At 35.4% G+C, this 13,993-nt stretch overlaps 1 protein-coding gene across 4 annotated transcripts in view; it reads left to right on the top strand.

The window, feature by feature from the left end:
* The window catches only part of hiw (MYC binding protein highwire), a 1,043,263-nt gene that overhangs the window by 231,033 nt on the left and 798,237 nt on the right, over positions 1-13,993 (top strand). For all 4 annotated transcript variants that reach the window (XM_090372846.1, XM_090372865.1, XM_090372875.1 and 1 more), the window contains exons 17-18: positions 7,437-7,612; positions 12,127-12,303. In XM_090372846.1, coding sequence (XP_090228972.1) covers positions 7,437-7,612; positions 12,127-12,303 — 353 coding nt within the window. The remainder of the gene's footprint in view (positions 1-7,436; positions 7,613-12,126; positions 12,304-13,993) is intronic.

The following is a 13,993-nucleotide window of genomic DNA, read 5'->3' on the forward strand; positions in this document are numbered from 1 at the left end:
AAATGTATGGAATTATTTTGGTCGAAAAAGCACAGATGAAGCACAATGTTGAAAATTTCAGAAAATAATGAAGTCGTCTGGAGGATCTACATCATCTTTGATGTTGCATTTAAAGAAAATGCATCAGATTGACATTAAACAAGATAATAGTGAACCTCCCGTAAAAATGGTAAGAACATTAGAAAACTTTATCGTTAAAAAATATATGGAAGAAGAGATTTCAAAATTAGCCACTTTAGATGGATTTTCTTTTAATTCAATTGCCAAGAGTGAGTTTATACAATCAAGCCTTCACCTTCAGAGAAATAAATACGATAAATTACCAGCAGCCTCAGTGAATGGAATTAAAAATATGGTTCTGAATTATTATAAAACTAAGAAAGAAGAACTCGTTCAGCATTTCAAAAATTCATTGGTTTTGGGTGCACGGTATTCATTGACTCTAGACGAATATACGTCTATACAAAATAAAAGGTATATGAATATAAATGTGCATTCAAAGACAATCATTGGTCGTTAGGTCTTATTGAGATTAATGGTTCACTTGATAGCAGAAGAACTGAGCAAACTGTGAATGGACACTTGAAGGAATTTGGTTTGAACTTGGATGAGGATATTGTTGCCTGCACTACCGATGGAGCAGCAATGACGATTAAGTTTGGCAAGCAAATTACGCCTAATCATCAACAATGTATAGCCCATTGTATACATCTGTCAGTTATAGATGTACTTTATGAAAAAGCAATCAATTATGGTGCCACAGTCTCTGAGTCTCCCAAAGACAATGAAGAAAATGAAAATAATGAAGAAAGTAGTGATGATGAAGTTGAAGAAAGACAGCAAGGCATGCTTTATCAAACCGACTTTACAGATGAGCTCATTGATTTCTTCAATCCAATGGTCAATATTGCACAAACTATTAACAAAGTCAGAAAAATTTGCAAGCTTTTTCGAAAATCGCCTACCAAAAATGACATATTACAAAATTTTGTTAAAGCAAAATTTAATGGGAAAGAATATAAACTTATATTAGATTGCAAGACTAGATGGGATAGCACATTCTATATGATTTAGAGATTTCTGAAATTGAAAAATTGCATTCCAAATGCTCTATGTGCAGTACTGTCAACTGAAGCTGTGTCTGACGATGACTGGAAAACACTTGAATTGCTATGCGAAACTTTGCGACCAGTTGAAATGATTCTGAAGGCTATAACCTCAGAAGATACAGATTTACTTAAAGCACAGTCTTCATTAGAATTTCTGCTTGCTAAACTTGATACAGCAGAAAACCCATTTGCTTTAAAGTTTCACCAAAGCCTTTTGCAGCGTTACAATGCAAGACGAAATTACCAAACTGTGGCTTTGCTGAGCTATCTATACAACCCCAAAAAGTTTAGGAAAGAAGATTCAGGTTCAAGAACTTTTGATTTTCCGAGTAAGCAAGTTTTGAAAAGCATGCTGGAGAGATTTATCAGAGATTATTTGCAAAACATTCCGAAGGAGTCTTAGCGTTGAATGAAGAAACTGAAAATAAACGAACTGTTCTTTTAGAAGAAAACAAAGACTCGTCTAGTTCCGATGTTGGAGATACACTCATGCGCAAGTATGATAGTGTAATAAAGAGATTAACCGAAGAGCCTTCAAAATATCCCAGTGAATTGGAAATCAGCAAAGATTTTAAAATTTTGGAGGCAACAAGCAGTAGAAGTGAAAAGCTGGAGAAAGTTTATAGAGCACAGCTGACCATTAAACCAACAAGTGTCCAATCTGAGAGAGTGTTTTCAATCACTGGTTTCTTTAACACAAAAATAAGGTCAAGTCTATCAGGAAAAATGCTTAATATACTGTGTTTTTATAAGGATCATTTTCAGAAAAAAGCTGAGCAATAAATAGTAAAATAATTTCCTCAAGCTGTTATTTTTCACATTATTATTATTATTGTTATTATTATTATTATCATTGTTATTATTATTATTATTATTATTATTATTATTATTATCATTGTTATTATTATTATTATTATTATAGGGCTTATTATTTTTTTGTTTACTATACGAGAGGATAGTTTTTATTCAAAGGATTTGAATACAATTTATAATTTTGTATAATCTCAAGCTGGTTACTTTTTTTGGAGCATTTTAATTTTTTTATTTTTTTTACTATAAGAGGTGATAGATTTTGTTTAAAAGATTTGATTACGATTTCTACAATCTACCCAAGATAAAATAAATACCTGTGTTATAAGCTTTTAATTATTTTCCATAAGTCCGAGAAAATCGGTTTTAAGAGTACACTCCGGTTAAACTCGGTTTTGAAATTTCTCGGTTTTATGCAAGCCCTAGTGCAAATACCTTCTCTATTCATGAAGGGGATCAAAGGGCAAAGTGAGTAATTACAGACCTGTAAACTTGATGTCTGTTTCAGGAAAAATAATGGAGTCAGTGTTTAAAGAAGTAATGCAGGATCATCTTGATAGGAGCACAATTATGCAGCAATCACAACACAGATTAAGGAGAGAGCTTGTTTGATCAATCTGATTAGTTACTAGGATGCAGTAAGAAAGGAGCTGGATGCGAAAAATAATTTTGACATCGTATACAGCAGGCCCCCGTTATAACGCGGTTCGCTTTACGCTGATTCGCTATAACGCTGTTCTTATATTATAACCCGTATCTGACTATAACGCTGTCAAAACTCACTGTAACGCTATTTTACTAGCATACAGATTGAATTTTTGGCAAATCCGTTTTCAGTCCAGTCCATTTTGAGCTTTTTTTTTTTTTGGCAAAAGGAGAAAATAGCCACCATGAAATTAACTACAGTAATTATTTTTATAATTTCTACTCTATGTACAAAATTGAAACTTTCAATATGCTCTTATTTTCTTGGTGTGGATAGTTTCAAGGGAGAAATTCTTTTTTAGTACACAAGTTGAAAAAATGTACCATCCAGTGTCATATGTTGTTACGAAGTCTGCATTTTCTGTTCTGACCTGTAATAGAAAGATACTAAAAATAGATTTACTTCCTATCTCTTCTTTTGCTTTACCGTGGGAACTATAACTTGCGAAATGTTTTTCACACAATCAATCCCACGAGTGGTAAATGCGGTGCTGTTTCTTGTACAGTATTCTCTTGTCTTCTGAACTCCTCTGACCTTGTGGTCACCCGAAGTACATAAAATTTGTGTGTTTTACTGTTTTGGAAATTCCATAAACATACTCCATGAGTCACAACCATAATTGATTTACAGTACTTTTCCTGCAATAAACAACCATTTAACGCTAGTAAGGGCTGGTTTGATAGATTTAGAAAGCGCTATAACCTGCACAACGTAGCAATACAGGGAGAACTGCAAGTGCAGATCAACAAGGAGCCGAAACTTTCAAAAAGGAATTTGTTAAAATTATTGAAGAGGGATGTTATACTGCTCAACAAGTTTTTAACATAGATGAAACAGGTCTTTTTTGGAAACGAATGCCTAAAAGAAGTTTCATATCGAAAGAAGAAAAAAACATGCCAGGCTTCAAAGCGGCGAAGGATCGGTTAATTTTGTTGTTGGGTGGTAACGCTGCAGGGGATTTTAAATTAAAACCCCTTTTAGTTTACCATTCCGAAAATCCAAGGGCTCTTAAAGGTTTAGCTATATTAATCCTACCTGTAATCTGGAAGGCTAATAAAAAAGCTTGGGTAACCAGGCCGCTTTTCATTGATTGGTATGCTGAGTTCTTCTGTCCTGCAGTGGAAAAATATTGTGCAAAAAATAACATTGGTTATAAAGCTATTCTAATCATGGACAATGTGCCAGGACACCCAAGCAAAGAGGGCTTAGAAGACTTGAACAATCACATAAAAGTTTTTTACATGCCTCCAAACACTATGTCTCTGATCCAACCAATGGACCAAGGAGTAATTGCAACATTTAAAGCGTACTACATAAGGAACACCTTTTCCCAAGCTATTAAAGCCATCAACACTGAAAATGTACCGAGCTTAAAGGAGTTTTGGAAATCCTATAACATTAAAACCGCCATCTACAACATTTCAAGTGCCTGGGATGAAGTGACTCAGAAAACCATGAATGGAGTGTGGAGGAAAGTTTGGAAAAATTGCATAAAGCATTCCCAGGAACCTGATGATTCCGTTGAAAATGTTAAAACACAAATTGTTGAGCTCGGAAAAGAAGCAGGATTACACGAAATTAACGAAGACATCGTACAAGAGATGATCGACAACGACAGGGATGGCCTCTCTAATGAAGAACTAATGGAAATTATAAAAGAACAAGAGCTTGCTATTGAGGGAGATGATGATCAAGATACTATAGATGAAGAACCGATGAAGTCGCTGACTGCAAAAGGACTTAGTGAAGCTTTTGAACACTTCGAAAAAAAGTGTGATTATTTCCGGGAGAACGACCCTGACATGGAACGAAGTGCCAAGGTAATAAGAAATTTGAAGAAAGAAATGAATCCCTACATGATGTTGTACAATGAGAGGAAGAGGGCCAAAGCACAACCCAAAATTGACACATTTTTCAGTCCAAAGATACGAAAACTCGAGAGCACAGGGCCATTGAATTAATAAATTCATGATTTTCGTTAGTTAATTACCTCATAATTATATGTGTATATAATGTAGAATATTTTATATGTACAAAATTTTGAATATTAAATATTTTTAATAGACATTGGTGCATATTTTCACTACCATTTATTATTGATTAGAAAATATCCTATGGAATAGACCGCAACTCACAAATACATATGTTACCTTATGGGAATATGGCGCTCGCTTAGCGCGGATTCACTTAGCGCTCTGTTTTTCCGGAACGAACTATCAGCGTTAAGTGGGGGTCACCTGTACTTGCATTTCAGTAAAGCTTTTTTTAATTGTTCCACTGCTGTGGATAAAGGATTAGTTGAGTTGGAGAAGGAGTTTATTAATGGGTACTCCTCTTTTTGGACTAATGTTATTAGTGGAGTCCTTAGGGTTCATTGCCAGCCCCTTTGTTGTTTTCAATATTTATTTACAATATTGATGAAGGCATATCTAGCCTTGTTTGCAGACAGTACAAAAGTTGTGGTTAATGAAAGGAATCAGTGTATATGCTACTGCAACAAGACCCAGAAAATAACATTAGATAGATGGGCTGAGAAATGGCAATTGTGGTTTAATATTGATAAATGCAAAGTGCTCTGTGTGGTGGGTAGCAGTAATCCCAGAATAACATGCCATTTGGGTGATACCACACTGAAGGTAATTGTACAGTATGACAGGCTGCTAAGACAACCCATGGGGTTTTGTTAATAATATATAGGAATTTTGCCAGCAGGAATAAGCAGTTGATTGTTAGATCTTGAGTACTGCATACAGGTTGGGAAGCCTCATTTTAGGAAGGATGTAGATCTGTCAGATCAGGCACAGAGAAAAGCTACAAGATTAGTCAGGAATGCAAAAGGGTACTGTTACCAAGAAAGATTTCAGTTTTGCAAATTGTACTGTTTGAAAACTAAGCATCTGCGAGCTGACCTGATTGAAGCATTAAAGGCCTTAAATGGACTGAGCAAATTGAATGCTGATGTCATCTGACTCTTGCTTGGATAAGGGGGCATAAATTTAAATTGAAAAAGGATGAATCTGCATAGATATGTGGAAATTTTCTTTCAGCCAGAGAGTAATTTATTGTTGGAACAGATTTCCATCTGGTGTCATAGTGATTGGTAGTTTGAATAAATTTAAGGTAGGATTAGACAAATTGTTAGAGGGGATGTACAGAAAAGGTGGATAGTTTTTTTTTTTTTTTTTTGGGTGATGCTCTATGCACTTGCTTCTTTGCATTACTTGCTCCTACCAATACTGATTCTTTTAATCAAGAGTGGATCCTTATTACCACACATTAAAGAGTTGAGCAATCAGAAGTTTAGTCGTTCGTACAGTTGAATGTTTATATTGTTTTTTCTTGAAGTATTTAAAGCAATTCTTTATACAGTGAGCACTTGCTGTAGTAAGAAGCAGTGGGTTTGTTTTTATGATAATAACCTCATGATCTTTCAAAAAAATAAAGAATGTAAGTGCCAAACAAGAAATTACATCCATCTGCTGACAGTAGTGATGTGTTCACATATTCAAGGTGCTTGATGCTTTATGAAGGAGCATATCTGAGTTTAGTTTGATGAGAAAACATGCTGGAACTTTGAAATTACAAAATAGCTAATGTTATTTGACCTTTACAAAATTATGAAAAGTATTACTTCCTTGTCTTCTCTTATATTTTTTTGGATAGCCAGGTTTAGACTGTTTGTAACTGTAGTGATCTTAATGCTCATAGCATCACCACTATTTTAAAGATATGCTATTGCCCAAAAATTAATCTACCATTTATTTTAAAGATATGACTATGCTATGACAGCCTGTTTCATAATTTACTTGTTACTCATCAGTTATAAATTCATTGAGGCAATACTGAGAAATTTGTGGTGAGATGAAGGTTATTCTGCTAGGGACAATAATTCTGGTCAGTTTAAAACTGCAGGCTTCAAAAACACAGTAGATGGAGAAGACCACCTACTTTTCCTAAACATTACTAGGTTTTTAACCAAATCTGATGCATTTTTTAAGTTAATAACCATTTAATTTATAATAACAGAATTACAGAAGAATTTTGAAATTTTAAAAGTATCATAGTTATAATTAGTATGAGTAATTTTTAAAATTAAAAATAAATTAAATATTTTTAAATTCAATTTTTTAAAAGTGTTAGACTAGCTATTTTTATTTGTTATTACTTTGATTTTTCTATATAGTTTCAATAATTAAATTAATCCATGCAGAATTATTTTTTTTTACAGAAACTGAAATATATGTTAGGAAGGGACATTTTTTTTGATTGGGTGTCACGATTTTGAAATTAAACATTTTGCTGCTTTAAAGACAAAGAAAGTTAATTTAGAAGAGCCAAAATTTGCATTAATTTTGATAATATTAACTGTACAAAATATTTATGACAAATGTTTTTAATGTAATAAAATTTTTTGTAATAATTTTAATGTAATCTCTTTGAATAAATTATTGGGGGATTTCAGAATAAAGAAAGGATTTAAAAAAAATGACTTGCATATTTCTGTCAAAGTGGCTTACACCAAAAAAACGAAAAGGGATTGTACACATCCATACTGCTGTTGGAGGGGGAAGGGATGAGGAATTAGAGAAATACCCTATAAATTTTAACCAAATCTGGTGCATTTTTTAGGTTATAACCAGTTTAATTTATAATATACCCCCCACGGATATCAGTGTGGAAGTATATAACCCCTCATGGGTTTGTTATCTGTCAGTCATTCAGTAATAACAGCTTTGAGAATTATCAAAAATTTAATTACTCCATTCCTTTAACTGTTATTTCATTAATGAAATAGATAAATTTGTTTTTAGCCCTTGTGGTTGTGGAGCTGGTGATTCTGGTTGTATAGAATGTGGATGTTGCAGAACATGTGCCAGAGAAAATGATCAAGATGTCGATGTAGCAGCAGCATGGGGCCAGTTAGTGGCTGGAGGTTTGGTGGATAACAAACAAGCAGATATCATTGTCTTTGACATGCGATATGGAGGTTAGTAAAATAGTATACCTAATATGAATGTTGTTTAAAATAATTGTTGATATCTGTTTAAAGCATAGGTTCCCAAACTTTTTCGGGCCACCGCCCACTTTGCAAGACAAATTTTGTAACGCCCCATTATAACAGTTTTCCACATTCAAGCCATTTGATATTTTTCAGGTAAATAGCAACTAATGATACATTATTGCTTATGCCGTTAAATTATTGAAAAAGTAGTGGTCAATATATGCTTCTTCTTGAACATAGTTATTGCTATTCTGATTTTTATGATACATAGCCCATATGTAAATATTGTAAAGTGTATGCTCGAATAACATTATGCACAGTTTCATACAATGGTTTAAATATGAAAATTCGGAATACATATTAGGAGATTGTATTACATTAGTAAGAATCTTATTGTAATAATTAAAACACCATCAAATGTATTAGAAAATTGTTTATTTCGAACTTACAAAGAAAAAATAAGGATAAGCCTGATGCATTTTTAAAAGTTTGTTAATATCGAGTTCAACTTTTATTAAAAAACAGTTGTAAATCGCCACGCTCAGTTATATGCAATCGGTTCCTTTTCTTAGATAGTAAATTCACTACAGCACTAAACCCACGCTCAGCCAAATAAGAAGATGGAAATGCAATTAAAAATTTCTGCACTATTTCCCATAATCCAGGGTACACTGTCGGTATTGATTTCTGAAGCCAGAACTCTTGGTATCCACTTTTGAATTTTATTTTTACTTCTTCATTTGTTGTGAGTTCTATTAGTTCCTCTTCTAAATTTATTGATCCTGCTGTGTTTACATGTGAGAAAGGAATTAGAACCCAATTTGGTATATTCATTTTTAGAATATCCTTGAATCGCTCATTAAAATCAGCATGGAGAACCTCCAAGTGTTGGCAGTATGTAAGTAAATCTTCCTTTTTGAGAGATACTGCTGATAAATTTGAAAATTGGCTATATTCCCCTCGGCCTACATTCCGCTTGAACAGAAGTTTCCCCACAAAAGCGGCAATAACGTTTTTTGTTTTAATTAAATTCCATTCATCACAAAAATATTTAATGAAGTCAATTGTAGATTGACTTCATTAAATATTGTATAGAGGTCTGTCAAATAAGCGATGTCATTTTTGGATGTAATCAGGTTGGCCTGCAATCCGTCGTCTCTGTTTTCTAGGAACTCTAGTACCGAATCAAACAAATTGTAAAATCGATTCAGACAAATACCTTTTGAAAGCCAACGAACTTCTGTGTGAAGCAGCAAATGATTGAAATCTTCATTGTTTTCACTACAAAGCTGGCTAAACAATCTGTCACTCAATGAATTGCTTCTAATCTTGTTGACTGCTCTAATAACGTAATGGAGCGACGTATGCAGGCGTTCACTTAAATTCTTCGCAACCAAATCTTGACGATGAAGAACACAATGTATATAAGGTATAAGGTATGTTCGTGTCGGACGGCACCTGGGATTTCTTCCATCTCCGCTGTGTATAGCGAGTACATTTGGAGATGTATAGCGAGAACACAATGTATAGCGAGTACATTTGGTACTACTTGTTTCAAATGCGCTATGAAACCCTTGTGGCGCCCTGTCATTGCTGGAGCACCATCAGTAGCAGCAGACAAAATATTACGAATAGGAATGTCTTTCTCTTGAAAAAACTTATTCGTGGTATTAAATATAGATTCTCCTTTTGTATCCGCTTCCAAATTTTTAGCAAATAATAATTCTTTACAAACCTTTTCTTCTTTTATGAATCGTACGTATGATAAGAGTAGTGCTTCATTATTTGGGAGATTTGATTCATCGAGTTGAATGGAAAATTGGCATGTCTTCAAATAATTGCACAATGATTTTTCAAAGTCTTCAGCCATTTCATCGATTCTTCTTTGCACCGAATTATTGCTCAAACGAATTTTCCTGATGATATCTGATGCTGTCTTATGAAGCACAGTGTATATTACTTCTTTTGCTGCCGGCAAGATTAATTCCTCACCAATTGTGTGTGGTTTTCCTGCTTTTGCGATTAATAATGAAATATTATAAGAAGCTTGTAATCCGTCATTGTCTTGTTTAGTGGACGACACAAAAAGTTTTGATATAGTTGGATGTTTAAAATATTTTTCTTCTAGTACTTGAAAATAGGACAAATCTTTATCCTTTTCGTCAGCATGCATTTTAGTCAAATGCTCTTGTAGCCTAGAAGGCTTCATTGCTTCATTTGAAAATACTTTTTGGCAAATCAAGCACATAGGTATTAATTGGTTCGTAGGAGACTGAATAAAGCCATATTTCAAATACTCAACACTGTACTGTCGACATTTCTTCTTAGATTCAGACATAATGAAGTAATAAAATTTGCAACAATATTCATAAAATAAAAGATTTAATTTACACTTTGTATGACTCCACTTATCTATCACACTTTCGACTGATGATTGTAATGAAACTTATTCCTAAACAGCAAAAATGTACGCCTTTCAAAAACAGTTGTTGCTACTGTTTCGCTTTATTGCTTCTTATGTCAACTCACAGTAGCTCGCGTTGTCGCATTTCAAAGGCCCTAGGCTAATTAGGGTGGGTTTAGAAAAATAACAGAAAAAGGCCTAAAAAATACACACTTGATGTCACATTTTTGTCATTTGCATGAAATTCAATAGAAGGTTTTAAAAATTGAAGTGGGAAAATCAAAGAAAACAGTTCTCGCTTCACCTATATGAATTTCAGCTGTGTCCATAGAGTAAAAATTATAGAATTTATTAGTTGACCTTTGATCTGGGCCCACTGGACCCCTAGGAGATAAAAATATGGATAAGGAGCCACCGACCCCTGGATCGCCCGAATGCCCCCCAATTGCTTCTGAACCCACTATTGCCCCCCCCCCTAAAGCTTCAGCGCCCATTGGGGGGCAGTACCGCCCACTTTGGGAACCTATGGTTTAAAGTATTACGTTTTAATTACTGGAGAGTATCATACGGAAGTGTTTTACATATTATATCGAGGTAAACTTCTCTTATTAATTTACAAATGCGATATTTCTGAAGAAGTAAGGATAATTCACCTTAAAATTTATTACAAGAACAGATGACAAACATAGTAAAGTTTATTGCATCAATTGCAGACACTTGCTACCACTGGCAATGGGCTTAAAGCATCATTAGGAGCCATTGCAAGCATCATTTATAGAGAGAGAGAGATGTGGTGCACAACATGAGATCCATGTCAGTAGCACAGTGTGATTACATCCTTCCAAAACCTTCCTGGATCCAAATCCTTTCAAGACAGGAGGAATTTTTATGGCTTTTTAGGCATCTTAGCATATATGCATAATGCGCCTATTGATTCCACCATGTTCATCCACCTGAGTTGCCTCCGTAGCCAGGTGGGAAGGAGCAGCAGTGCAATTTCGCTACACACTTTTTTGAAAGACTGGGCATGGTGAGTCTTAAATTTCTGGAACCATCCATCTGAACTTTTAATTCTTCAATATCTATTTGATGATTAAACAATTCTACCTTAGATTTTAAAAGATTACCATCTACTGGAACATTTTTTGCCTGCACCATCTTTAGCCATTCCAAAAGTACTTTGATCTGGATACGTTGCCTTTCATGCTCAAATCCTTCCCGGTAAAGCAGATTTCTCTAAACTTTCAATCCTTTTCCAATCTTTCAGAATAGTGAGCAGATTACTCTTAGGAATGCCAAACTCTTTGGTGATATCAGTCTTAGAATGCACACCATTATCTACAGCTTGGTAAAATCTAATTTTATCTTTGATTGGCAAAGCTATCCGCTTTCTTGGAGCCATACCAATAAACATACACTCTAACTGACGAAATTAACTTCTTGCTGATGTTCATTTCATTACTGCACTGCGAGAAGAGAGAGTGTGGGAAATCTTAGCAAATGATTTCTCACTGTCAGGCTGAAAGAGTTATTTATAATTATTTATGAGTATACTATAAAACACATTTTTGGTAAGCTAACTATATTTTTTAAGCTAACATTTTTGCCTAATATTTTTGTAGGTGAATGCTGTAAATGGATTTAGGAAAGGATGTTCTAGGTTATAGCTAATCTAGAATGATTTAAGAACTGAAAATTAAAAGTATATACTTTAGTGCACTGATCATTTTTGATTCAGGAAGTGTGAGGGCGCCTCCGTAGCCAGGTGGGCAGGAGCAGCAGTGCGTATCACATGCTTCTAGATTAGATCGTGGTTCGAGCCCGTGACCACCAAATACAGAGGATGCGGAAAGGTCGGGGAATGACCACTGCATATCCCCGGAGCAATATGGCCTTAGTTGCTAATGCTCCTAAAAACTAAATAACAACAACAACAGGAAGTGTGAGATCTTCACTATATTAATCTGAGTCAAGTTAGCATTAAATATTAATCTTTTACAAGCAGTTCAGCCATAGTTTTGATATTTAAGCAATAGAAATTCAAACATTTGTTTGAATTTCTTTTTTTAAAGATTACTTTAAAATGGTTTTGTAGGACGTGCAGGGGCTCGTCTTGAAGACAGGTTGCGCCGAAGAATTGAAGAATACAGAATTCGTCAGAGGCGCAAACAAATGCTGCAGTCTTTAAAAGCAATGAAAGGAGGGCATGCTGCTATAAGAAGCAGTCCTTTACGATCAGAAGTACAGGATAAAGAAGGATCTCCAGCTGTTGGTATGGATACAGTTTTTCTCTTTTTTTTCCCAGTTCCTTGTTGAAAAATTTTTTTTAATTGTGTTTGATTATATACATATCTTTTTCTTTGATTCTTATATACAGGGTGTCTCAAAAATATTGGTACAAACATTTAGGGGAGGTAGGTAACATCTAAAGGAATGTGAATCGCATAGGAACCCATAACCAGAAACGTCACGGGAAAGTAGTAGCAGAGGCACAAGAAGCAGAAATGACACAAGGCAGTAATTAGTGGCAAACATTTATTTGACATAATAGTAACAATGGAGTACGAGATGGATGCATTTCATGATGTTACAACAGATGCTTGAAGGTTCCACCATGAGACGCGATGCATGCATGACACCGACGCAGCATGGATTGGCGGACACGGCCGAACACACCTGGAGTTTCTTTGACAGTAGCAGCAGCGCAGATGAGTCTTGCCACGAGATCCATTTCTGTCTCCACAGGCGATTCATACACGATAGATTTGAGGATCTCCCACAGAAAGAAATCAAGGCTCGATAAATCAGGTGAGTGTGGGGGTCAGGCAACGGGTCCGCCACGGCCAATCCATCGGCGCCCAAAATGGCTGTTCAAATGGTCACGAACACACCTTCCGTAATGGGCAGGCGCCTCGTCATGTTGAAACCAAATGTTTCGCCTCGCATTTGCTGGAACATCGTCAAGTAACCCTGGTAGAACTTGTTCAAGAAAGATCCAATATTTAGCGGAGTTCATGCAGGATGGTAACGGGTATGGGCCGACTAAGCAGTCACCGACCATACCTGCCCACACATTTATTGCGAAGCGATGTTGTGCCGCATGGGGGCGCACATCGTGTGGGCCCTCTGCTAATCCATACACTAGGTGCATGTCTGCCAACTCACAGTTCGCATATCGATGCATGCTCTTCGTGTGGCGACTTCTTCTTGAATGAGTAAACCAGAAATTTTACCTCTCACAAACTGATGAACAGTGACGTTTCCGGTTATGGATTCCTATGCGATTCACATTCCTTTAGATGTTACCTACCTCCCCTAAACGTTTGAACCAATATTTTTGAGACACCCTGTATATAGAATTTCACAATTTTGTTCTGTTTTTATATTGAATATAGTTGAACATCAGCTAATGTGGTTTGTGTATAAATCTTAGGTGGGCCACATGTCAGATACTTGTTCTAGAGCCTCTGCTATCTTTTATTGGATTTGGATATACATAATCATATAATTAAATTTTAATAAGAGCTATTTTGGAGTCCATTTAGACCAATCCTGCTCCATCTGTTTCATGCAGAAATATTAGAACTCAAGAAACATTATCTGTAAACAGAAGATGGAGCTAGTTCTTCACAACAGCCTATAATGTAGATTATTCTTTAATTCATTTCCTCCTAACTGCATGTGCCCCTCCCCAATTCATTATGTATTCTTGGGTACATGGTCCTCTGCAGCAGCTTATTTGGCATGATACATCAGTCTGCCACTCGTTTGGAGAGGTCTGGGTTTGATTCATGTTGATGACTTGTGGAATTTCTAAAGTCTTCTTCAATCAAAGCTGTAGTTAGCCAATGCCAAGTAGAGGGAGTAGGGATTTCCCTGTGAGTCCCCCCCCCCAGTCTACACAACATGTAAATTGGCCTGAAAATGTGCGATTCTACTGACCCCTAATATACATGTACTTA

This window comes from Mastigoproctus giganteus, chromosome 1 (assembly GCF_048544385.1).
Source record: "Mastigoproctus giganteus isolate SK-2022 chromosome 1, ASM4854438v1, whole genome shotgun sequence".
In the NCBI taxonomy this organism is placed as follows: domain Eukaryota; kingdom Metazoa; phylum Arthropoda; class Arachnida; order Uropygi; family Thelyphonidae; genus Mastigoproctus; species Mastigoproctus giganteus.